The sequence below is a fragment of the Pelobates fuscus genome, chromosome 4 (genome assembly GCF_036172605.1).
Source record: "Pelobates fuscus isolate aPelFus1 chromosome 4, aPelFus1.pri, whole genome shotgun sequence".
NCBI lineage: Eukaryota > Metazoa > Chordata > Amphibia > Anura > Pelobatidae > Pelobates > Pelobates fuscus.
The window spans coordinates 93,617,738-93,642,765 of NC_086320.1; the positions used below are offsets into that span (position 1 = coordinate 93,617,738).

At 40.6% G+C, this 25,028-nt stretch overlaps 1 protein-coding gene across 2 annotated transcripts in view; it reads left to right on the plus strand.

The window, feature by feature from the left end:
• TCEA1 (transcription elongation factor A1) overlaps positions 1-22,847 on the plus strand; it is a 40,690-nt gene extending 17,843 nt beyond the window's left edge. The window contains exons 3-10 of one of the 2 annotated variants that reach the window (XM_063451392.1): positions 8,638-8,743; positions 9,404-9,491; positions 11,959-12,107; positions 12,640-12,696; positions 13,506-13,660; positions 14,523-14,669; positions 15,155-15,226; positions 22,579-22,847. In XM_063451392.1, coding sequence (XP_063307462.1) covers positions 8,638-8,743; positions 9,404-9,491; positions 11,959-12,107; positions 12,640-12,696; positions 13,506-13,660; positions 14,523-14,669; positions 15,155-15,226; positions 22,579-22,587 — 783 coding nt within the window. In that variant the 3' untranslated portion in view covers positions 22,588-22,847. The remainder of the gene's footprint in view (positions 1-8,637; positions 8,744-9,403; positions 9,492-11,958; positions 12,108-12,639; positions 12,697-13,505; positions 13,661-14,522; positions 14,670-15,154; positions 15,227-22,578) is intronic. The other variant, XM_063451393.1, reaches the window with a different exon arrangement.
• The last annotated feature ends 2,181 nt before the right edge of the window (positions 22,848-25,028 follow it).

Below are 25,028 nucleotides of genomic sequence, written 5' to 3' on the forward strand. Positions count from 1 at the left end.
CAGCAAAAATGCAATCCGTATGTAAAAAAAAATGCCCCAAATTATTATTTACCACATACTTTGGCATATATTGGTGAAAAAATGGGGGCATGCTAAGGCACAATATGCACCTTATGATATACCCTGGAGTGTCTACTTTTACAAATGGTAGGCCTTTGTGGTTTTTTTTTTTTTGAACCGTCAAACTGTTATAATACCCCAAATGGAAGCATAGGCTCATTAAATCCGTCTCTCAAAATTCTACTGTGAATACTGACAAGGACAGGTCTCCTATATGGCACTGTAGCTTCACAAAATAGTGCCAAAGACATACAATGGGGGTACCGTTGTACTCAGCAGAAGTAACTGAACACATAATAAAACTTTGTACAGGAATAGCACACACCAACTTTACAAAATACACATGAGAAGTTCTTTGTTATACGTTTGTGTGCGAAAACCCCCAAAAAACACAATTTTACTCCAATATTTAGCAGAGGTTGGCGGTAAAATGGCTACGTAGAAAGTGTCAAAACAACCTTAGGTAAATAGCCTGTGGTGTCTACTTTATACAAATATATACTTTTGTGTGGCAATTCGGTTTTCTTTTATGGCTATTAAGCTTACAAGACAAACATACCAAATTCTAAAATCTCTCCACATTAAAAGTTTATTTTACTCCTTGTGCTTTGTGACCTGTAACTACCACAAAAAACTGAAAATCCCAGACACATTATATATTCTGTAAATCAGAACAACTAAATTAATTTATTTTTAATTACTTTCCTTAACCTGCACTAATTGTGCACACATTATTATTGCAAAAACTGTTAAAAAAAATCAAGATTTTTCATTTTTTTTTATTTTTCTGTATTTTTTTTATAATAAATAAGCATTTATGTATATATATATATGTTACATCAAATTAAAGCCCTTTCTGTCCTTTAAAAAAACGGTATATAATATGCGTCGGTGCAATACATTAGTAAAATGCAAATTGCAGTTGAACGCAAACAGCAAAAAAATGCAAAAAATGCTTGTGTCATTAAGTGAAAGACAAGCTTCTGAAGCTCTGTCCTTAAGGGGTTAACCCCTTAAGGACAGAGCTTCAGAAGCTTGTCTTTCACTTAATGACAACAGCATTTTTTGCTGTTTGTGTTCAACTGCAATTTGCATTTTACTAATTTATTGCACCGACGCATATTATATACCGTTTGTTAAAGGAACGAAAGGGCTTTAATTTGATGTAACATATATATATATACATAAATGCTTATTTATTATAAAAAAAATACAGAAAAATGCAAAAAAAATAAACATTTTGAGGTTTTTTTTTACAGTTTTTGCAATAATAATGTGTGCACAATTAGTGCAGGTTACGGAAAGTAATTAAAAATAAATTAATTAAGTTGTTCTGATTTACAGAATATATAATGTCTGGGATTTTCAGTTTTTTGTGGTAGTTACAGGTCACAAAGCACAAGGAGTAAAATAAACTTTTAATGTGGAGCGATTTTAGAATTTGGTATGTTTGTCACCACAGGCTATTTACCTAAGGTTGTTTTTACACTTTCTACGTAGCCATTTTACCGCAAAATTGTGTTTTTTGGGGGTTTACCACAAACTTATAACAAAGAACTTCTCATGTGTATTTGATATATACATATCAAGTACCGGTATATACATATCTGATATATACATATCAGTATACCGGGCACATGAGCTGGGACAGCCGGATCCGGTGCTCCCGGTCTGCCTCTAATACAGTGGCAGACCGGAGCACCATTAACCCCGCGATCGCCGCGATTGCGGCGGTCTGGGGTTAATTTTAACAGGTGACGGACGAGGTCCGTCACTCTTCGTTAAGGGTTTCCCCTGAGTGACGGACCTTGTCCGTCACTCGTCATTAAGGGGTTAACTATTAAACATTTTGTTGATTACTACCTGCTTGCTACAAAAAAAAATAATACACAAGGTTATTAAAGGGACATCGGCACTGGATTAAGGTAAGTTGCTGAAGGGTTTTTTAACCCCTTTAGCTCAGCGGGAGGGGGGTCCTGGCAGGACACACCCCTAATAACCCTATAGTGCCAGGAAAAAGGGTTTGTTTTCTTGGCACTATAGGATCCCTTTAAGGAAAATTAGTCCCTACTTTTCCTTATATAATATATGAAAACTAGAGTCATCAGGAAAACAAATGGAGATTCAGACACAGGAAGATATAGAAGCAGATTGTTAATTTTATTAAAGGACACGGAGGCTCCTAGTATGCTATTCTTTCTTTTATTCCTCAGCAGCAAAATAGAGAAATACTGTAAATATTCAACAAAATGTAAATAATATCATTTACCCCAAAGGGTTAACCATATATAACACATTAACCAATGAGAGTGTCCCTATCCTAATAATGTCCCATGTGACCTTAAGCCACCCCTCTTTCTTTTGCTGCTGCCTCCTCAGCTAAGTACACTTTTACATCTCTCTACATATTTGGAAAATTATCTATTTATCTCTGTTTAGTTTGGTACATTTGCCTTAATTTAACCTTGTTGCATTACCTATGCCTTATTTGTCCTTTTTTCTGTGGTAAATTATTCGTTTTTTTTTATCACTGTTTTATTGCTGTGTTTGTTGCTCCCTTTTCACTCCCCTCCCTCAGTCACCTGGTCAGTTTGATTATCTTCCGACCAGACTTTTCTACCATCCTGCTTTGAAGGGACCTCAGTCTGAGGCTCCCTCCTCGCACCGGGTACCGTTTCCCGCGGTTCTCGGCGTTAGCTACGGCCAAGTGCCGCTCGCGCATATGCACATAGCGAGTGCACATCACGGCGGCCATGTTTTGATTGGCGGTTTTGCCGTGCTTTTTCCTAACGCGGCCAATACGCTCACCTGGGGGCGGGAACGTGTCTGTGTTACTAGCCTGCTCTACTGCTCTAACTGTGCCTAGTTTTTTCGTGTTACTCAGCTTTGCATATTGTTTTACTTGTGCTTCTTAAAGCTGTATTGCTTAAATAGCTGGTGCCTCTTAAAGCTGTATTGCTTAAATAGCTGGTGCCTCTTAAAGCTGTATTGCTTAAATAGCTGGTGCCTCTTAAAGCTGTTGGCTTATTTAGCTAGCTGCTAAACTGTCACACTCCACAGATAGTAGTGCCCAGTTAAGGCTAAAAATATTTATCTGTCGGTCATTTAATCCTTTGCTCCTGGCCACGCAATTATTGAAGGGCCACAGGAGCAAATGGACTCTGAAGAGTTGCATTCCCTCCTGGACGCGGCTATGACGAAGTCCGTGACACAAGCCATATTTACCGCTATGTGGGCCATGTCAGACAATATCTCACTGTCAATTACCAAGGCACTGAAATCCTCCACTTCTAACCCCCCAGAGGATAATCCGGTAGCCCCTAATGGGCGTAAGGCTGTCAAAAAGTCCAACCACCTGGACAAAAATGCCTCCAAAACAATACAGACGGACAGATCATGTGGTTGAACTACAACAAGGAGCCCCCCACCGGGCAAAATCGGTGAGGAATTGGAAAAGGGCTAGAGCCCTTATTGAATCCTCCGAATCTGAGTCGGAGTAAGAGGAGGCACAGAGCGAGTCCGACGAGGAGGACTCTTGTGACCCCAGTTTTTTATCTCCCTGAGCACAGCTCCATGACAGGAGCGGGAGTAGACGACTCCGCCCTGGTTGATCCGCAAGGCAAACCACTTTTTGACCCGGTCACCTTGCAACGCCTGAGATCGTAGGAGTGGTATCCCCTAGAGCAGGTTGCAAAATATATTGCTGCTCGTATTAGAAAACCACTCGACAAGGTGGCACGGAGCAAACTCCGGGCGGAAAGCCCACGCCCCACTATTCCGGATATGGCATGCGCCACCCCTGACGTAGACCCCAAAATTGCCCAATTCTTGGGGACATCAGGCTGGAAAGCCAAGAAGGGCCTGGATTTTGCCTGGCGGAATTGCCAGGACAAGGTCCTGGATATCCTAGGGCCAATTGCAAAAATGTTCGACATGGTCGAAGGCGCAATAACAGGAGGTACCCCGGTGGATTTAGAGGCGCTCAGGGGGTGGATCCAGCGAGCCGTATGCCTGCTGGGCAACACCAATATGGCGGTAGCCACAGAACAGCACATGGCAATCTTGATAAAAATAGAACCTAAGCTAGTGAACCTAGCTATTTCAGAGCCTGGACCCCAGGCAAAAGCCCTCCTATTTGGAGATACTTTTGTTAAAGAGCTAGGCACATATGTAGGCACCTTTACGGCACTTGATAAAGCTCAGGCCAACATGAAACGAGTGTTCCACCAGAGAGTTTTTGGCGGGGCCGTCAGATATTGGGGCCGTCAGCCCGGCCGAGCACCCCAGGGTTCAACCGGGGCTACCGAGGCCCCATACAGTCCAGGCTTACAACACCTGAACCCAAAACTACCACACCGTTCTTCCCAGTCCGGGGCAGACCATGGCAGTCTTGAGGACCCAGAGGTTCTTCCTATGGCCGACAACCTTATGGTAAGTTCTATACCTCGACATCTGGCTTCACTAACTATGGTAGGCGGCAGACTGTGTCATTTTGTCACTGCATGGCGCAAGCTCACTGCAGATGCATGGATCCTTCACACTGTTCAGGGATACTCTATAGATTTTGTACACTACCCTGTTCAAATACAACCCCCCAACCGCATGGTGTTTCCCACTCACGACCAATACCTAATATCTCAAGAAGTACAAGCCTTAGCCTCCAAGGGCGCTATTGCAGAAGTCCTCCCTCTCACACCGGGTTTCTTAAGCAACCTCTTCCTGGTTCCCAAAAAGGGCGGAGGCGTCCGTCCAGTCATCAACCTACGACCCCTAAACATGTTTGTCACATACCACCACTTCAAGATGGAAGGCATCCACTCTTTAAGAGATCTCCTGCTTACAGGGGACTGGATGGTCAAGCTCAACTTGAAGGATGCGTACCTCACGGTTCCGATGGCCGAAGAGTGCCAAAACTTCCTACAATTCCAATGGGAAGAGACCTTATGGCGATTCAAATGCCTACCGTTTGGCCTATCGCCGGAACCATGGTGCTTCACAAAGCTCATGAAACCAGTGGTCGCCCTCCTACGCAGCAGAGGAGTTCGACTCATAATATACCTGGACAATATCCTCATAATGGCGCAAGACCCTCATATGCTCCACGAACATTTCTCGTGGACGAGGACTCTACTAGAAAACCTGGGGTTTCTAATCAACTGTGAGAAGTCGGTCACCAAACCCTCTCAGTCAAAAGAAGTCCTGGGATTCACTATAGATGCTGTGAACGGAGCACTCCTACTCCCGACAGCCAAAGTCAAATCCATCAAAAAGGAAATCAGGCGGACTTTAGCATGTCCCATTCTTTCCCCATTCTTTCCTTGAGACAACTGGCCAGGATTGTCGGCCTCCTCTCAGCGTCAATCCAAGCCATATTCCCTGGGCCTCTGCACTACAGGGCACTCCAACGACTGAAAGCCAAATACCTTTGCTCAGGGCACTCATACTCAGACTCTGTTCCTCTCGACTGCACCGCCAAAGAGGAACTCAAGTGGTGGCTACAACACATGGAAGCATGGAACGGCCGAGCGATCTTCGGAAACCACCCCAGACATCATAATGGAATACGATGCAAGCAAGCTCGGCTGGGGAGCGTGCTGTGGAGCTATCTCCACCAGAGGAAAATGGTCCCTAGAAGAACACAAACTACATATCAACTGCCTAGAACTGCTAGCAGGATCATTTGCTCTACGGAGTCTTTTAAGTATATCGACCAACTGCTCCATTCTATTACGCATGGACAATATATCAACGGTCCGGTATATCAACCACCTCGGGGGCACGAGGTAAACAATACTAGCAGAACTGGCGAAAGATTTCTGGCAATTCTGTCTGAACCGCAACATTTCGGTACAAGCAGAGTACATTGCGGGGATGTCCAACGTAGTGGCGGATTGGAACTCCAGACACCTACGAGATGCCAGCGACTGGCGGATGAACCCGGTCATCTTCAGCCACTTACAATCACTTTGGGGCCCCCGGACATCGATCTCTTCGCGTCACGTTTGAACACACATTTGCCAAAAAAAAGCTGGAGGCCGGATCCGGAAGCTCTGGCGACGGACGCTTTCCTCCAACCATGGCCGAAAACCCGCCACTACGTTTTCCCTCCTTTCTCCCTCATCGCACGAACTCTACTGCATCTCAGACGTCACCGAACCTCCCTGATCCTCATAACCCCCTTTTGGACGTCTCAACCCTGGTCCATAGATCTCCCGAGATTACTACCGGTGACAACCGACCTCATACGGGATTCCGACGGGAACTCACACCACATTTTACTTCAGGGACATCTCAAACTCTTGGCATGGCTCCTCTCAGGGGACCCTATTACATCACAAATGTTCCACAGGCAACTCTGGATCTCTTGGCAGGAGCTTGGGCCCCAGGAACAAGGAAGTCGTACCTACATGCCTTTAATGCATGGAATGGTTGGTGCATGGAACAACACATGGATCCCATATCTGCAAATGTGAGTCAGGTTCTGAGTTTTCTGACTTCACTTTACGACTATGGTCTGGCATATCATACAATTAACTTGTATAGATCAGCGATCTCGGCAGGCCATCAAGGCTGGAATGGACTCCAAGCAGGAAAGCACCCAGTGGTGTGTCGACTTCTTCTACGTGGCATCAAGTTTGCACGCCCACCAAGACCTAAATATGCAGCCTTATGGGATGTTGGCCTAGTTCTCAGACTTTTCGAAAATTGGCCAAGAAAGGAACTCCCGGTCAAGCAACTCACTACTAAGTTGGTTACGCTATTGTGTCTAATCTCCTGTAAATATGTCTCAGATGTCAAGCACTGGACCTCACGGCACGCTCGTTTACACCAGAAGGAGTCTCCTTCAACATATCGAGACGTACAAAGACAACCATTACATCAGTCTTCTACCCAGCCCTTCCACATAACGTTAAGTTATGTCCAGTAGCCTGCCTAAAGGAATATGAGGCAAGGACGGTCTCGATTCGTGATTCCCGGTATCCAGATCTGTTTCTGGCACTCCGACAACCTCACCATCCGGTTTCTACTATCCCCATATCTCACTGGGTTAAATGGATCATGGAGTCGGCGGGCATTGATACCTCCACGTACGGAGCACATTCTGTAAAGGGTGCTATGGCATCAAAAGCCGTTTCTCTAGGTGGTAGGCTAGAAGACCTCCGTGCAGCTGATTGATCCAGAGAATCTATGTTCCGAAAATTTTATTTCCGACCAATTATTAATTTTTCCACTTGAAAATCATGCAGCTTTGAACTAGCATAATAGGAGCCTCCGTGTCCTTTAATAAAATTACCAGATTTTACTAATTTCGTGACGTAAAGTCATGATTTTATAAAGGACACGGAGGCGAGTATTATCCCACCCAATCCAGGTAAATTACGCCCTCCCTGTGAATATACTGTCATGTAATGGGGCACGAGTTGTGTAACAATGTGATTTATTCTTTCACCTGATGACTAGTACTAAAATGAAAAATTGGTTTTTGGTAGATAGGATCGTAATATAATATGGATATAAGATCCAAGAACGTATTTTACCATTTCATTTCTTTGTTTTACAGCCTCCTAATTGGGTTGTCATTCTGGTCCATGCCTGCCCATACAAGTTCAAGCAGAATGTTGCCTGTTTCATCTCGAGCCCGTTGCTATAAGTTTCTGGAAATCACGGTTCTTCACTTTATTGACTATATCGTTTTCTGTTTGAGGAAGTGTTCATCGACAACATCAAAAGAAAGGAGTGGCTTAAGGTCACATGGGACATTATTAGGATAGGGACACTCTCATTGGTTAATGTTATATATGGTTAACCCTTTGGGGTAAATGATGTTATTATTTAAATTTTGTTGAATCTTTACAGTATTTCTCTCTTTTGATGCTGAGGAATAAAAGAAAGAGAATAGCATAATACTCGCCTCCGTGTCCTTTATAAAATCATGACTTTACGTCATGAAATTAGTAAAATATGGTAATTTTTCCTTTTTCCATCTTTGTAGGTGATTGGGATTATTAGGCAACTTATTTATCTTTAACTGGTAATTTTTGGTGACTTCATTGCTTTAGTCCAAAAGTGGAATTTCTGCATTGACTTTTTAAATCTGGTGCTGCAGGACCCCCTAGTATTACTAACTAAGTTTGTACTCAAAAGTCAGGCACCTCACTTTATGGTACCTCTGCCTTGAGAAACCCACATTACTTTCGACTTCTACTCGACGGCTCTCAGCCTAATGGCACCATAGCCCCTACATCGCCATGTAGAGCTTATGATGCTTAAATTTCCCTTTTAAAGAGGATCTTTTCGTTTTAGATTTACTAAAATCATATAACATTGTAAAATTCATTTTCAGAGGTTCCTAAAACTAAGTTTGACATTATTTGACTATATCACCGACTTGAACAAAATATTGGCACTATCTGGTATCCAAATAAGTTGAGGGGGGTGGGGGGTAGATAACTTTGCAAAAGTAAAAAATAAAAATAAAAAAAACATTCAGAACACTGCAATTAATGGATCTTTGCACATACCCACTTCAAATACAGTTTCACATTATTCTTCCCCCATTGTTTATTCTCTTTACAGTCCACCCGGATTGGAATGTCTGTGAACGCCATCCGCAAACAGAGCTGTGAGGAAGAAGTGACTTCTCTAGCAAAGGCTCTTATAAAATCCTGGAAAAAGCTATTGGGTATGTGAACGGAGAGATAATTAATCATGCAGTGGTTAAATTGTGTAGAACTAAATAATCACTTTACCATAACTTAAAAAATATATTTTATTCTTTATTAATTTTTTTGATACAGACCACAGTAGCACATGTATCAGACACTTGCAATCTACGGGTGGTAGTCTGTTTCCAAAGTACTCTTAATTTTAATAGGGATCCAATCTGAGGAGTAGGGGTTTAATGGGCCACTAATGTCACATAGACCACTTCATTAAAACGTGGTCATGTGATGCTGCAGCTCATAGGTAAATATTTGAATCAATGCTTTACTATGAGAAGCATAGGAGGCACTCGCCATGCATGTGTATTAGCTCCCCAATGTTGCAGCAGGAGAAGAGGTGAGCATCACAGAGAGAGCCTCTTCACTGGAAAAATGTGAGAGAAACCCTTTTATTTTATTCATTTTATTGCAAACAGGGGAGAGGGGGAATACTCTATACAGGGATACTATAGAGTTAGGAATACAGTCTTGCCTCAGTTTTAATTGGTATACAAGATTGCACTTCAAACGGTACATGGTGAAAGTGCACTGTGGCGTCTTATAAGCATTTTTATTCCAACAGCTGTTTTAAAACCTGTAAGAACAAATACCTATTTATTAATTTGATTTCCTATCCCTAGATGGCCCCTCTGGTGATAAAGAACAAGAGGAAAGGAAAAAGGAGCCTGCCCTTCAACCCCAGAGCAGTCCAGAAGTGAAAGAAGAGAGGTATATTATGGGTTCTTTGTGCTGTAATTAGAATATTAAATGTCCAGCTTAGTGGTTTGAGCGTAAAGTTTGGAATTCGCTTGTTTATTATTAACTATTCACAGTTTAACTATTAAACATTTTGTGGATTACTACCTGCTTGGTACAAAAAATAATACAGAGGATTATTAAAGGGACATCGGCACTGGATTCAGGTAAGTGGGGGTTTTAACCCCTTCAGCGCTGTGGGAGTGGGGGGCGCGAGGGAGGGGGGACCTATTAAACCTATAGTGGCAGGAAATCGGCTTTGTTTTCCTGGCACTATAGGATCCCTTAAATGTTAAAGAAATATCATGTTCTATATTTGAACCTAACACCACATACATTTATGTAGCCATTCATACTCCATGCAGTTCTTTGTGAGCTTAAAAAGAAACATGACTTGCAGACGTGCTTTAAGGGTTAACAGGGGTTTTTCTTCCTTCCTTAAGAGAGTGCAGATTTCTTGAGAATCTGCACTTTTCTAAAGCTCTTAGGTTGCACTCTCCCGGCTGTAAATCAGACTATTTCTGACATGCTTTGAGTATTCAGTTAGAGTTATGAGAGGGTTGTTGCATGTGGGCCCTGCTCCCTGTTGCTCCTCTATGTGAAATATTGATTTGTGAGTATCTCCTGGAGGTGAAGCAAAGCTGCAGAATGGTTTCCTCTCGTGACTCAAATGGACGAAACCTTAAATATATATATTTTTTTCTTTTCTTTTTTTTTTTCCATTCATTTATTTTAGGAGAGGGGGATACAGTGCACTTTACAACACTCCAGCGTTATCAATAATTGTATTTTTTCATAATGCTGGAATGTCCCTTTTAAACAGTCTGACTTTTTTAAATGTTCTGTGCACGTGAATAAATCACTCCCTGGTAAACTTCAGCTACATGAGAATTACAGTTTTGTTCTCTGGTTCCTTATTTACTAATCCTTTAATTTCATGGATTCGTAAACACAAGTAGACTCCACAAAAACAAATCCTGACATTAAAATAAGACTGCATCAAAAAAAGCAACAAACACACATTGGGAAACGCTCACCCATTCACAAGCAGTGGAGTCCTAGAGCGGCGGAGGTTAATCCCAATACTACAGATTAAGCCTAACTAATAACATTGAAGTAAAACATTGCCTAAACGGTGAATTCAATGTAGCAATCAAAAATTGGCTACATATTGTTACAATTAACCACATACATGAATCAAATGTTATAAAGAAACTTCATATGGTTTGTAACTTAAATGTTACAAATCACTGTGTGAAGTTCAATAAATAAAAAATAGGATTCCTATCTAGTTAAATATAATTATGTTGTAAAGTATAACCGATTCTCTTTCTATTGGTTTTATTTTTTTTAATCAAGAAAGCTGTTTTTCGTGAAGTGCCTAAAAATGCCTTCCTTAGTATCCATTGAACATTTGAAAGCCTAATTTGCAGAAATAAAGAGTTTACCAATAGAGATACCTAAAAATTGTCAATAGACCTCCCCGTAGGAAAGCATTATTCAATGCTTTTCTATGGGGATTCTGGAGGCGCTGGAGGTCCTCATGCAGAACGTGAGGATGTCCAGCGTCGTTTAAAACACCTTTTCGTGTTTTAAGAACCCGGAACTCCCTCTAGTGGCTGTCGGCTAGACAGCCACTAGAAGAGGACTTAACCCTGCAAGGTAATTATTGCAGTTTATAAAAACTTGCAGGGTTAAGGGTGATGGGAGTTGGCACACAGACCACTCCAATGGGCAGAAGTGGTCTGGGAGCCTGGAGTGTCCCTTTAATTAAAACCGAAACATACTTTTTGAAATAAAATAACTTATTTGCCTCAGGTGTTTTATCTTTCAGGAGGGTTGATCTATCTGTATCAAAGCACGTTGAAAAGTTTTATCTAAAGCAGATTTGGAATAACCTCTATCCTTAAATATTTGTCCGGTTTGATGCAATTTAATCATTTACGACAGTCACAAAAAGTGGCCTGTTGAGATGTTCTTAGCCTGGTGATGTGGATGGCAAGATGTAGCTAGAAATAAATTGTTGCAAGAGCACTGTTTCGGAAACAGAGTGGTTTGAATAGTTATCACCACGTGTACTGAGCAATAAGTCTTTAAAAAGGGAACTTCAACCTCATCAAAACTAGAGGTGAATTTTAAATAGTATCCACTGAATTAATGTGGGTGGACAAAAGATTCACCCCAAATTATCAAGAGTTCCTCAATATGACCCTTCTATAAAATTATATCCAAGTTATGGGTGAAAGTGCCTCTAAAGATGCTGGACCCTTCCCACCACCTCAGAGAGAGCTTTTTTTGTTTTTGTTTGGTTTTTTTTACACTTATTTGGTGTGTTTTTTTATGCTATTTTAAAATCGAATTTTCAATTTTTTGCTATCTGTAGGCTAAGAATCTTTCCTGGGGATTCAATTATTTATTAATGCCTATATTCTTATGTCAGCAGTTCCAGTAGCAACTCCGGCATCCGGAAAGAAGAATGTCCACCCCCCTCTGATGGATTTCTTACCTCATTTCCACGAGCACCGAGCACTTCCGATTCAGTACGGATAAAATGTAGGGAGCTATTGGCTACAGCTCTCAAAACAGGAGGTATGACCATGAAAAGTATAAACAGGTGTTATATTAGTCACCTTTTATCCTTAATGCAGAATGTCAAAAAACCTTTTATATGTTTTGTTTTGCTTTTGTCAATAGATGTTTTTATACTTGAACATTTAAGCTTTAGTGGAATTAAGTGGTTTTGGTGTATAAATCATGCCCCTGCAGTCTCACTGCTTGATTCTCAACCATTTATGGGTTTACAGAAAAAAAAAAGAAAATCTCTGTAAAACTCACTCCACTAACATCCAGTGCCAATGAACTTTGATTTTGGAAGTTTTTCAAAGAAGACGTGCTACAGATAGATCTATTATCTGTTCCGCTGGTCATCAGAGCCGTTAGTCTTTATTTTATTTTTTTCCCCTGCACCATATTATTTGTACTCAAGGGACCAATTGTAAGATAATTTCAGAGATGCTGAATCTACCATGACCCCCACCGGTAATCCTGTTTACAATTGTTAATAACCATATATAAGTGCACTGGGTTCTGACCTCCTATTGTGTTTTCTTCTTTATCTTAGATGACTACATTACTATTGGTGCAGATGATGAGGAGTTGGGGGCTCAGATCGAGGAAGATATCCTTTTTTTTTCTTCCTTACTTCTACTTTTTTCTTTTTTTTCCCTCAATGATGTTTCAATCAAGAAAGTGACCCCAGTGTATAACACTCATACCAGTGATGGCCAAAGGTTTTTTTTTTTTTATTAGATTCTAATGCACATCCACAAACATTTTTTAAACAGCTGAATTAGTCTATTACTGGTAGTGTTATTGATATTTGTAACTGAAAGCTGCTTGGCTATGCACTGCATGTACAGCAATGACAATGCAGCAAACAGACAAAACAGTGATTTTGGGTTAGACAGTTGATGATTTACATTCAAGACCACTCAGAATTGCTGCCCATATTGTGAGAAGAGGTGAAGGTAGCAGAGGCAGTATCTGCTTAATTTTTAGTAGACCTTTTTTTTTTATAAAATACCAAAAAGAATGCTGACCTTTTTGATACACTATTTGAGAATACTGTTGTGGGCAGCAGTCTGTGCTGTTAACAAGATGATATTTAAACCTTTCCACATTGCATACCCTCTTGTATGAAGCCTCTTATTTCACCCTGCACATTAATGTTGACCTGTACTTGGTGAATTGCATTAGTCACCTGAAACGGCTAGATTCACTTCTGCCATTCATATTCTCTACGTAAGCGTAGCTTCCATATGCAACATTACAAGCAATAATTGCATGTGTCATAGGGTCATGGTATTTCATGTAGTTAATATAACACTTGGAAAACCTACAGTATGCCTACACTCCTGCTAGACCTTTTGTGCTACTATTCTGAATTTACTTTACTGAGGTTAGCATGTTTCCTTAAGTCCTCTGCACCAGTGTTCCAAGAGTTTAAAAACACAGACGCAAAATACAAAAACAGAGTGCGAAGCAGAATTGCAAACCTCAAAGATGCAAAGAACCCAAATCTGCGAAGAAATGTCCTATGTGGCAACATTGCTCCTGATGTATTTGCTAGAATGTCTGCAGAGGTACGTGTTTATAATAATTTTTTTTTTTTACTGTACAGTTGCTCCAACTCTTTTGCATGTAGAAGGAGTCAACAATATGCTTCCTACTCAGCAATCGTTTGTTAAAACGTATCTGAAATCATGTCACTTTGATCCCACAGCAACTGGAGCACACTGTACTGTCTTCTCCCCAGAGGCCTTAGCCTGCCCTCAAATTCTCAGTAGGGACTTGATGTAAATGTTCCAATGACGTCAGATGCATTAATTGCAGACTGCTGTAAACATTCAGCTTTTCTGACCACTTTGTCTGCATGGGCTGCATTTTAAAGTCTTTTTAAATTGAATCCAGTGACATTGACTGTTACGTTCTTCTCTAGTAACCTTCTAATTTTCACTAATAAATCTAGAGTAATAGGTAACAAGGAGGCTCTCCATCAAGGAGTCGAAATAGCAGTAATGGAATGCCCACTCAAGGTTCTCCCTAGTATAAAGAAAGTATAAATCTAGAACAGCTACCTTCTAGGCTTCAGTCAAAACTTGGCAATGTTTAAATGAATTAACGAAATGAATAAAAATAGCAATGGCAAAATTTAAGACCGCTCAGTTGGAGTTCTGGATTTATTATTGTTTATTTTTTATTATTTCTAATCTGTAATGGTTACAGTTGTTAGCATGCTTGTAAAGACTAACTTGAAAGTATATATTGCTTTAACGTGTACTCAATTCTTGCACTTGACAATTTTATCTCACCGACTGCAGACATAACATGATACATTTAAGGATGGAGGCTTTTTTTTCTCTTTGTTCTTGTATGATTTGTGAGGAAACTGCATCTCTAATAAGATATATTTAGATTTGAAATTTTTGCTCACACAATCTCTAGGAAATGGCAAGTGATGAATTAAAAGAAATGCGGAAAAACTTGACCAAGGAAGCAATCAGAGAGCATCAAATGGCACGGACTGGAGGCACAGAGACTGACCTGTTTACTTGTGGCAAATGCAAGAAGAAGAATTGTACTTACACACAGGCAAGTGCACCATCGTAGCAGCTGCATAAAATTAAAATGATCTCAACTTGAGTTGCATATTTGGATGTGAATCTGGCATAACCTCTCCCAATGTGGCATATAAACACACTTGACACTATCTATGTTTTGCATTAATTCTGGTCCTACAAATCTCTGCTTATTTATTTGGTTATGGTATAGGGAAGTTGGAGTAAGTTTTAGAATGCTCAAAAGGGAAATTTTATTCACTCGTGCCGAAGGTGAATTTCAAGTTTAAGGCCAGCATAGCTAACTTTTTTCCAGTTCAGCCATTTTCACCTTAAATTGAAATTCTTTTTTTAATTCACCGGTTGGTGAATAACCCTGTCTGTTTCTTCAAAGTAGGTCGCTTACCTTGTATCGCTTAAATTTTTCTTGAATCAGATTTTTCATTGATAATATATTTGTGCAAAATTTAGAATTTGAGCAATTGTTAAAAATAAACCTTTTATATCTTTGAATCTCAGGTTCAGACACGCAGTGCTGATGAACCTATGACGACATTTGTTTTCTGTAATGAATGTGGAAACCGGTGGAAGGTAAGAATTTTTATTGCATACATACAATGTTATTAAATTAAATACTCAATTAACCACCTTAGAAATATCACCAGTGGAGAATGAAATTAAAAGGCACAATTACCCTTTTAAATTCCAAGGATTTAAGAGAGTAAAAGATTCCTCCAAATCTTCAAGACTGAATAAAAGTTGGGAGTGGAAAATATATATGATTGCACTCGCAGAATATATAAGGGAGTAGGCGTATCTACCAACCAAGGATACAATCAGTATTTCCAATTCCTTTCTGAGAAGACTTTTCTAATTGTGCATAAACATAAAAAGAATGGTGAAACCTAGTATGTACCTTTTTATAAACAAGAAACCTTTAATAAAATTGCACTTAAAAGAATAAACGACTATCACCAATAACTGGTATCTTCAATGAGAGCAGGTGTCCATCAGGAAATAGCAGCCCTACGCATTTCAGTCTGCACAGGCCTGGGGGGCAACAGATTCAATGTATCAAAATCACACCCTAATCAACTTTTTTTTTTTTTTTTTTTTAAATATCCTACAAGTCCTTTCAATAAGAGATTCGTCTTGTGTATGCCAGCATCGGCCTGCTTTTATTCGCTTCCACTTCATGTTTTCGTGCCTTTTGGTACGTTGAACTACAGAAGATGCTATTTCTATGGTCCCACCTTCAAACTCTGGCAGCACAGTAGTACAATATATAAACCTAAAAAGTGAGCAGATAGAGTGAAAAGGCAGAATTAAAAAAGGAGAGAGATTGGATTCACAGCAACATAATCATGAAAAACAATAAGAATGAACAAATGACAATAAAATAGAAAAAGGAAAAGGAATTAAAAATTTAAATTGATAGTGAAAAATATAAAAATAATAAAAGAATATAATTTAATATTCTTTGAAATAAATTAGAAATAGAAAATAAAGCAATGACCAAGAAAATTTAATTAAATATATATTTATATAAAAAAAGGGGGGGGGGAGGGGGGAGGCGGGATAGTTTTTATTCAGCAATTAAATAGTGGTTTACCTGGGTGTTATATTCTAATAGGGGGTTATCAATATGCAAATACATTTTAACTAGTTTGTTGCAGGGGGAAGGATCTTGGAAATAGATGGATGATACAATACACCTGTCATCTATCTTGCATCTATCACACCTTTGTGAATCAATGTCGAGACCAATTTATGGATATCTCTCTGAGCATCTCTACCACTTTTCCATCTTATCTATTTTAGTCTCTTTGGTCTTTCTGTCTTCTTTTTTTCATCTTCCCTCCCTCCCTGTGTCTCTAGTTCTGTCTTAGTCTTTAAAAGACCTTTATTAGTTAAAATAAACATGAGATGCTAGAGACCCAAAAAGATAAAAGTTCAGATGCACACTTTGAAGAATCCAAGAGATAAAAAATAGGCACATCAGAGAGAAAATTGAACAAAAAATAGACTGATGAAATGGAACCGTCTTTTTTTTCCGATTAATTTGCCCTCCTCCCTTAGATTATCGATCTCTCCATCATGTATCAGTTTTCCTATATTTTCTTGAAGTCTGCCTCCCAATTTTTGTTGCATCTAATATGAGATGCAACAAAATTGTGAGTTGTCTTTTTCCCTTTTGCCATTTTTTAATATTTAACAGTATATTTACAGGTTTTCCTATCTTTTTCTACTTTCTTGAGATCCATGTGTTTTATCACATTATTGCATACATTAAGCCCCTCTTTCCTATCTTTTGTTCCTCTCATCCTTTTTCTCAGTTTAACCTCTGTCAGTGTGTCTGCCTTTCCATTTTTCCTATTCTCTCTTTTATTGTATCATTGTCAGCTCCCTTTTTTTCTTGGTATCTCCGTACCCAGCACTATACCAATCTTTCTCTTGGCTCCCCTGTGTCTATCTGATATCCTCTTCAGTCGCTCTGATGCCCAATTCGTTTACAATTATTTATTTTTATGCATGTGTTTCAGTCCTCCACTCATTTGAGTCCCCCACCATCTGGTGATGTCACAACTGCCCCTCACCTTTGTCTTTGTTTTTAATAGTGTTTCTTACTTACATCAGTCCCATTTCACTTGCCATATTCTCATGCTTTGTTGGTGCCCAACCCCAGGAAACCTGAGAAATAAGCTTTGGATGGATAATTTATTGTTGCCCCTGCTACTTTGCACTCTAGAAGGGCCTTGTGAGATCACATTCATATTCCAGATTGAGGCAAATCTCCACATCATGAGGGTGGTGGACACTTGGGTAACCGGGTGGAACTAATGTTCAGTTTTCACACTTTTTAAGCCTCAGGAGATTTGTGAATTGTAGTTCCCAGATCTCATTGCTATGTACACAGTGTACAGATAGTTCATGTTTGTTTTTTCTTATCTAAATCAAAATTTTCAAGCGACAGAATATTAAACTGCCTTTGTAAATAATGTACCGTATATACTCGAGTATAAGACGAGTTTTTCAGCACATTTTTTGTGCTGAAAAACCCCCACTCGTCTTATACTCGAGTCAATTGTCTGTATTATGGCAATTTACATTGCCATGATACAGACAAGGACCGGGGGCTGGCAGGAAGCTGTAACTTACCTTTCCTGCAGCTCCTGTCAGCTCCCTTCTCTCTCCTCCGGTCCGTGCAGCTCCCAGGTCAGCTCCCTCTGCAAGTCTCGCGAGAGCCTTGGGGTCAGAGCGTTGCCACGGGTTACTATGGCAACGCTCCACGCGGCCGCGAGACTTGCAGAGGGAGCTGACCTGGGAGCTGCACAGACCGGAGGAGAGAGAAGGGAGCTGACAGGAGCTGCTGTGAAGGTAAGAGCTCTCTGCCAGCCCCCCTCCTACAGCCCATCCACTGGACCACCAGGGAGTGAGAGCTCCCCTCCCTGGCCAGCTAACAAGCAGGGAGGGGGGACGAAAAAAAAAAATCAAAAAATTATAATATAAGAAAAAAAACCAATATTAAAATAATAATAATTAAATAATAATAAAAAAATGCCCACCCCCCACCAATGCTCTGCATCACTCATATACACACACACACACACACACTGCACTCATACACACACACACTGCACTCATACACACACACACTGCACTCATACACACACACACTGCACTCATACACACACTGCACTCATACACACACACACTGCACTCATACACACACACACTGCACTCATACACACACACACTGCACTCATACACACACACACTGCACTCATACACACACACACTGCACTCATACACACACACACACTGCACTCATACACACACACACACACTGCACTCATACACACACACACTGCACTCATACACACACACACTGCACTCATACACACACACACACACTGCACTCATACGCACTCATACACACACACACTGCACTCATACGCACTCATACACACACACACTGCACTCATACGCACTCATACACACACACACTGCACTCATACGCACTCATACACACACACACTGCACTCATACGCACTCATACACACACACACTGCACTCATACGCACTCATACACACACACACTGCACTCATACGCACTCATACACACACACACACTGCACTCATACACACACACACACTGCACTCATACACACACACACACACACACACTGCACTCATACACACACACACACACTGCACTCATACACACACACACACACACTGCACTCATACACACACACACTGCACTCATACACACACACACACACACTGCACTCATACACACACACACACACACACACTGCACTCATACACACACACACACACACTGCACTCATACACACACACACACACACTGCACTCATACACACACACACACACACTGCACTCATACACACACACACTGCACTCATACACACACACACACACTGCACTCATACACACACACACACTGCACTCATACATACACACACACACACACTGCACTCATACACACACACACACACTGCACTCATACACACACACTGCACTCATACACACACACTGCACTCATACACACACACACTGCACTCATACACACACACACTGCACTCATACACACACACACTGCACTCATACACACACACTGCACTCATACACACACACACTGCACTCATACACACACACACACTGCACTCATACGCACTCATACACACACACACTGCACTCATACGCACTCATACACACACACACACTGCACTCATACACACACACACACACTGCACTCATACACACACACTGCACTCATACACACACACTGCACTCATACACACACACACTGCACTCATACACACACACTGCACTCATACACACACACACTGCACTCATACACACACACACTGCACTCATACACACACACACTGCACTCATACACACACACTGCACTCATACACACACACTGCACTCATACACACACACACTGCACTCATACACACACACACTGCACTCATACGCACTCATACACACACACACTGCACTCATACGCACTCATACACACACACACACTGCACTCATACACACACACACACACTGCACTCATACACACACACACACACTGCACTCATACACACACACACACACTGCACTCATACACACACACACTGCACTCATACACACACACACACACACTGCACTCATACACACACACACACACACTGCACTCATACACACACACACACACTGCACTCATACACACACACACACACTGCACTCATACATGCACTCATACACACATACACACACTGCACTCATACACACATACACACACTGCACTCATACACACACACACACTGCACTCATACACACACACACACACTGCACTCATACACACACACACACTGCACTCATACACACACACACACTGCACTCATACACACACACACACTGCACTCATACACACACACACACACTGCACTCATACACACACACACACACTGCACTCATACACACACACACACTGCACTCATACACACACACACACACTGCACTCATACACACACACACACACTGCACTCATACACACACACACACACTGCACTCATACACACACACACTGCACTCATACATACACACACACACACACACACTGCACTCATACATACACACACACACACACACACACTGCACTCATATACACACACACTGCACTCATATACACACACACACTGCACTCATATACACACACACACTGCACTCATATACACACACACACTGCACTCATATACACACACACACTGCACTCATATACACACACACACTCAATACGTTTTCCCAGTTTTTTGGGGTAAAATTAGGGGCCTCGGCTTATATTCGGGTTGGCTTATACTCGAGTATATACGGTATCTGATATATTTCTGCCCAATCATTTGGGACTGCAAATCTTCTGTGGCTTGAAGTCTGCCATACAGGGTTTCATATCCTTAAAACCTCTCAGACTCTGCCCAGCTGCATCACAAACTATTAAAACTGTTTTAGATAACACTGCACTCATACACACACACACACACACACTGCACTCATACACACACACACTGCACTCATACACACACACACACACACTGCACTCATACACACACACACACTGCACTCATACACACACACACACACTGCACTCATACACACACACTGCACTCATACACACACACACACACACACTGCACTCATACACACACACACACACACACACACACACTGCACTCATACACACACACTGCACTCATACACACACACACTGCACTCATACACACACACTCTGCACTCATACACACACACACTGCACTCATACACACACACACTGCACTCATACACACACACACTGCACTCATACACACACACACTGCACTCATACACACACACACTGCACTCATACACACACACTGCACTCATACACACACACACTGCACTCATACACACACACACTGCACTCATACACACACACACTGCACTCATACACACACACACTGCACTCATACACACACACACTGCACTCATACACACACACTGCACTCATACGCACTCATACACACACACTGCACTCATACGCACTCATACACACACACACACACTGCACTCATACACACACACACACACTGCACTCATACACACACACACACACTGCACTCATACACACACACACACACACTGCACTCATACACACACACACTGCACTCATACACACACACACACACACTGCACTCATACACACACACTGCACTCATACATGCACTCATACACACATACACACACTGCACTCATACACACATACACACACTGCACTCATACACACACACACACACTGCACTCATACACACACACACACACTGCACTCATACACACACACACACACTGCACTCATACACACACACACACTGCACTCATACACACACACACACACTGCACTCATACACACACACACACACTGCACTCATACACACACACACACACTGCACTCATACACACACACACACACTGCACTCATACACACACACACACACTGCACTCATACACACACACACACACTGCACTCATACACACACACACACACTGCACTCATACACACACACACACTGCACTCATACATACACACACTGCACTCATACATACACACACACACACACACACACTGCACTCATACACACACACACACACACACTGCACTCATATACACACACACTGCACTCATATACACACACACTGCACTCATATACACACACACACTGCACTCATATACACACACACACTGCACTCATATACACACACACACTGCACTCATATACACACACACACTCAATACGTTTTCCCAGTTTTTTGGGGTAAAATTAGGGGCCTCGGCTTATATTCGGGTTGGCTTATACTCGAGTATATACGGTATCTGATATATTTCTGCCCAATCATTTGGGACTGCAAATCTTCTGTGGCTTGAAGTCTGCCATACAGGGTTTCATATCCTTAAAACCTCTCAGACTCTGCCCAGCTGCATCACAAACTATTAAAACTGTTTTAGATAACTTTAAGTTGTTGTTGCTGTTGTAGACCTTCAACTCCCATGATGGATGGACTGTGAGTTAATTATCTTATGGTAACTGTAGTTGCATAGAAGCTGTAGTGCTGTGGTGTATGCAGCCATTACCTTATTCTTTAGAAGTCCTGTCTCATCATTGTAGTTGATGTTAAGGGGGTCTGTCTATTCAATAAAAACCGAATGGCATGCGAACAGCCACTGAATGCTGTTCTATTGTTGAGCCAAATTATATCGAGCCAAATTTGGTATTTTGTGAATAGACCCTCAAGGTGTGCGATCAATGTGCTTGTAGAAGTTCTTACAATGTGTATCCTCTAGTTTTAATAGATGCATTTTCATGTATATTTTTTCTTTTTCTGTTTTTCAGTTTTGCTGAAAGGATACTGTTGCAACCTCTTTCGTGACCTGGAAGAGACTTTTTTTGTAATTTGGTAAATCAAGTAGTTTTCTGAAAAGAGAATTTTTTAAAACATGGATTCAAACCACATGGATATTTTTGGGGTTTTATGTCACAATCACTAGTAAATAAATCATCTTCCTTTTCCCAAAAGGAAGAGAGAGCCCCAATTTTTATGGTGCGTGCAGAGGGGTTTAATTTTTATAACTGTCACCATTAAACTTTTACCAATAATGCTATGGCAAATGTTTTTTTTTTTCCTTGAGTGTACTAAACAAATGTTGTTATTCCTGAAATAAAATGGAAAGGTGTTTTTGTACCAAGGGATATACCGCTGCATTGTAATTATATTTGAATTCTGGGAAGTGTCTGTAAATTAATGGAAGATGATTATTGCTGTTAATAATTTTGCAGCTGGTGATTTCCTCTACCCTCCCCAATATTGCATCAAGTAGCTTATCATTCGAGCTAAATTTGATTGTTACCCCCTTAATTCTACATTGTCCTATTTAACTCGAATATATTCTTGCTTGAAGCAGGTGTCATTTTCATTTTCCCTTATAACAAACATACTAAGGAAGTATACTCCAGTTTTTAAATCCAGTTTAAGAATATTATGTAAACTTGTTATATTTTTTTTTTTTTTTTGTATGTCGCTCCTCCTCATCAATACTTTTCAGCAAGTGTTATGACCATTTTTACTTTATAGTTTCTCAAAAGATGTATATGAAATGTTTTTGTATTTTATTTAAATACCGGTCTTGATAAAATGTGCAAGACACTTACAAAAGCATGCAAGACAGTGAAAAGAAATGCTACTTATGTAGGAACTGCAAACCAAAGAATGTGAGAGTGTACCCTTGGCCATGCTGGTGGGGCCAAGTGCTTTTTAAATCCCATAACAGGGCATGCAAATTGTCTGTGGGTGTACTGGCCATCTATGATTCTCTGCAGTAGTTTGCTCCATGGTTAGTAATTCCCAAAATGGTAGCCTATTCATATACCCATGCTACCCAGTCTTCGGGTTCCATGGCAATATACAACTTTGCCTATATCTGATGGATTTAAGTGTAACTTGTAAACCTGTTAGGAACCACTCATAAAATGACCCATTCCAAACTGAGAACAAGTATGTTTTGGTTTTGTTTTGTTCCCTAGTTTTTTTTGTCTTTGTTTTTTTGTTTTTTGTTTTGTTAATTTGGTGTTTCATATGCTCTAAATGTAACTTTATTAAAATGATCACAAAGACCTCGGCAGTTTGCACATTGTTCTGCTTTTATTATCACTTGTCTATATTCTTTATCACTTCCTGCTCTTATTAAGTTTGTGGTTTGCAAATCCTTATGTCCTTTATGTCTCACAGATGTATTTTTAAAGGGTTACGCCAACCAAAAAAAGTTTTTAAAAAACCTACTAGTTTTTATTAGAGTAACCCTTCCTATCTTGCTTCCCCCTTTCCCTGGGCCCAGTCCTCCTGCTGATGTCACTCCCATTAGTTGCTGTTGGAGTAACATTGGGGTTTGATAGCTGTAGGAAGGACATGGGTTGTACAGAGGGGAGCCATGCTGTCAAGCATCCTGTATGCAGTCCTTTTTATCCAGGCTGGCTAATTACACCACGATGATGCTGCTTGAGGTGGAGTTACACTGCCGGCAGCAGACAGGTTAAACTCTGTATGTGCGGTGTTTCATAGCGAAACATTGCACACACACTTTTTTTTTTTTTTTAATTCTGCAAGGTAAATTAGTGTTACTAAATTTGATTACATTTTTTTCAACTTATTCACATCCTTATGAAACCAGGAGAGGTCATGTATCTTGATTTAAAAAAAAAAAAAAAAAATGAATAAAATATATAATATAAACCTAAACACTGGCTCCACATTCCTAATACCAAAAAGAAGTTATTCACTAAACTGTGAATCAAAAAGGAAACTCAAATTTTAGCCCAGAATAGCAGAGTTCGAAAAGTGTTGGCATTGGATATTTTTTCCATCTGAACTTCTTATCACTTTCAAAAACTCTCTAATTTAGGAGAAAGCCCCAAGAGTGAATTATGGAGGGACTGGAAATATGATTTATTGACCTGATTTTTCCGTAATTCCTTAATCTTAAGATGATCATCAAACTGAGATCAAAATATTAAAACTGTTTTGTAAAGTGTAGCTTTGCTCCGTCTCTAAATAAGAAGTAATGCAAGCTTTACAAAAGTTTTCTCCATTGAAGTGTACCTGTTGAAACAAATATAATTTCATCTTGAATCACCCAGAATCCCGTTTTTTTTTTCTTCTATACATTGTGCTAGCAGAATTGCTAGCAAATGCATAGATTTCTCTAAAATCAAATGCCAAAAGTCTTTCCTCCACACCCCCCTTCCTGTCAGTCATTTTAGTCTGTGCTTATCCTGTATATGTTATATGT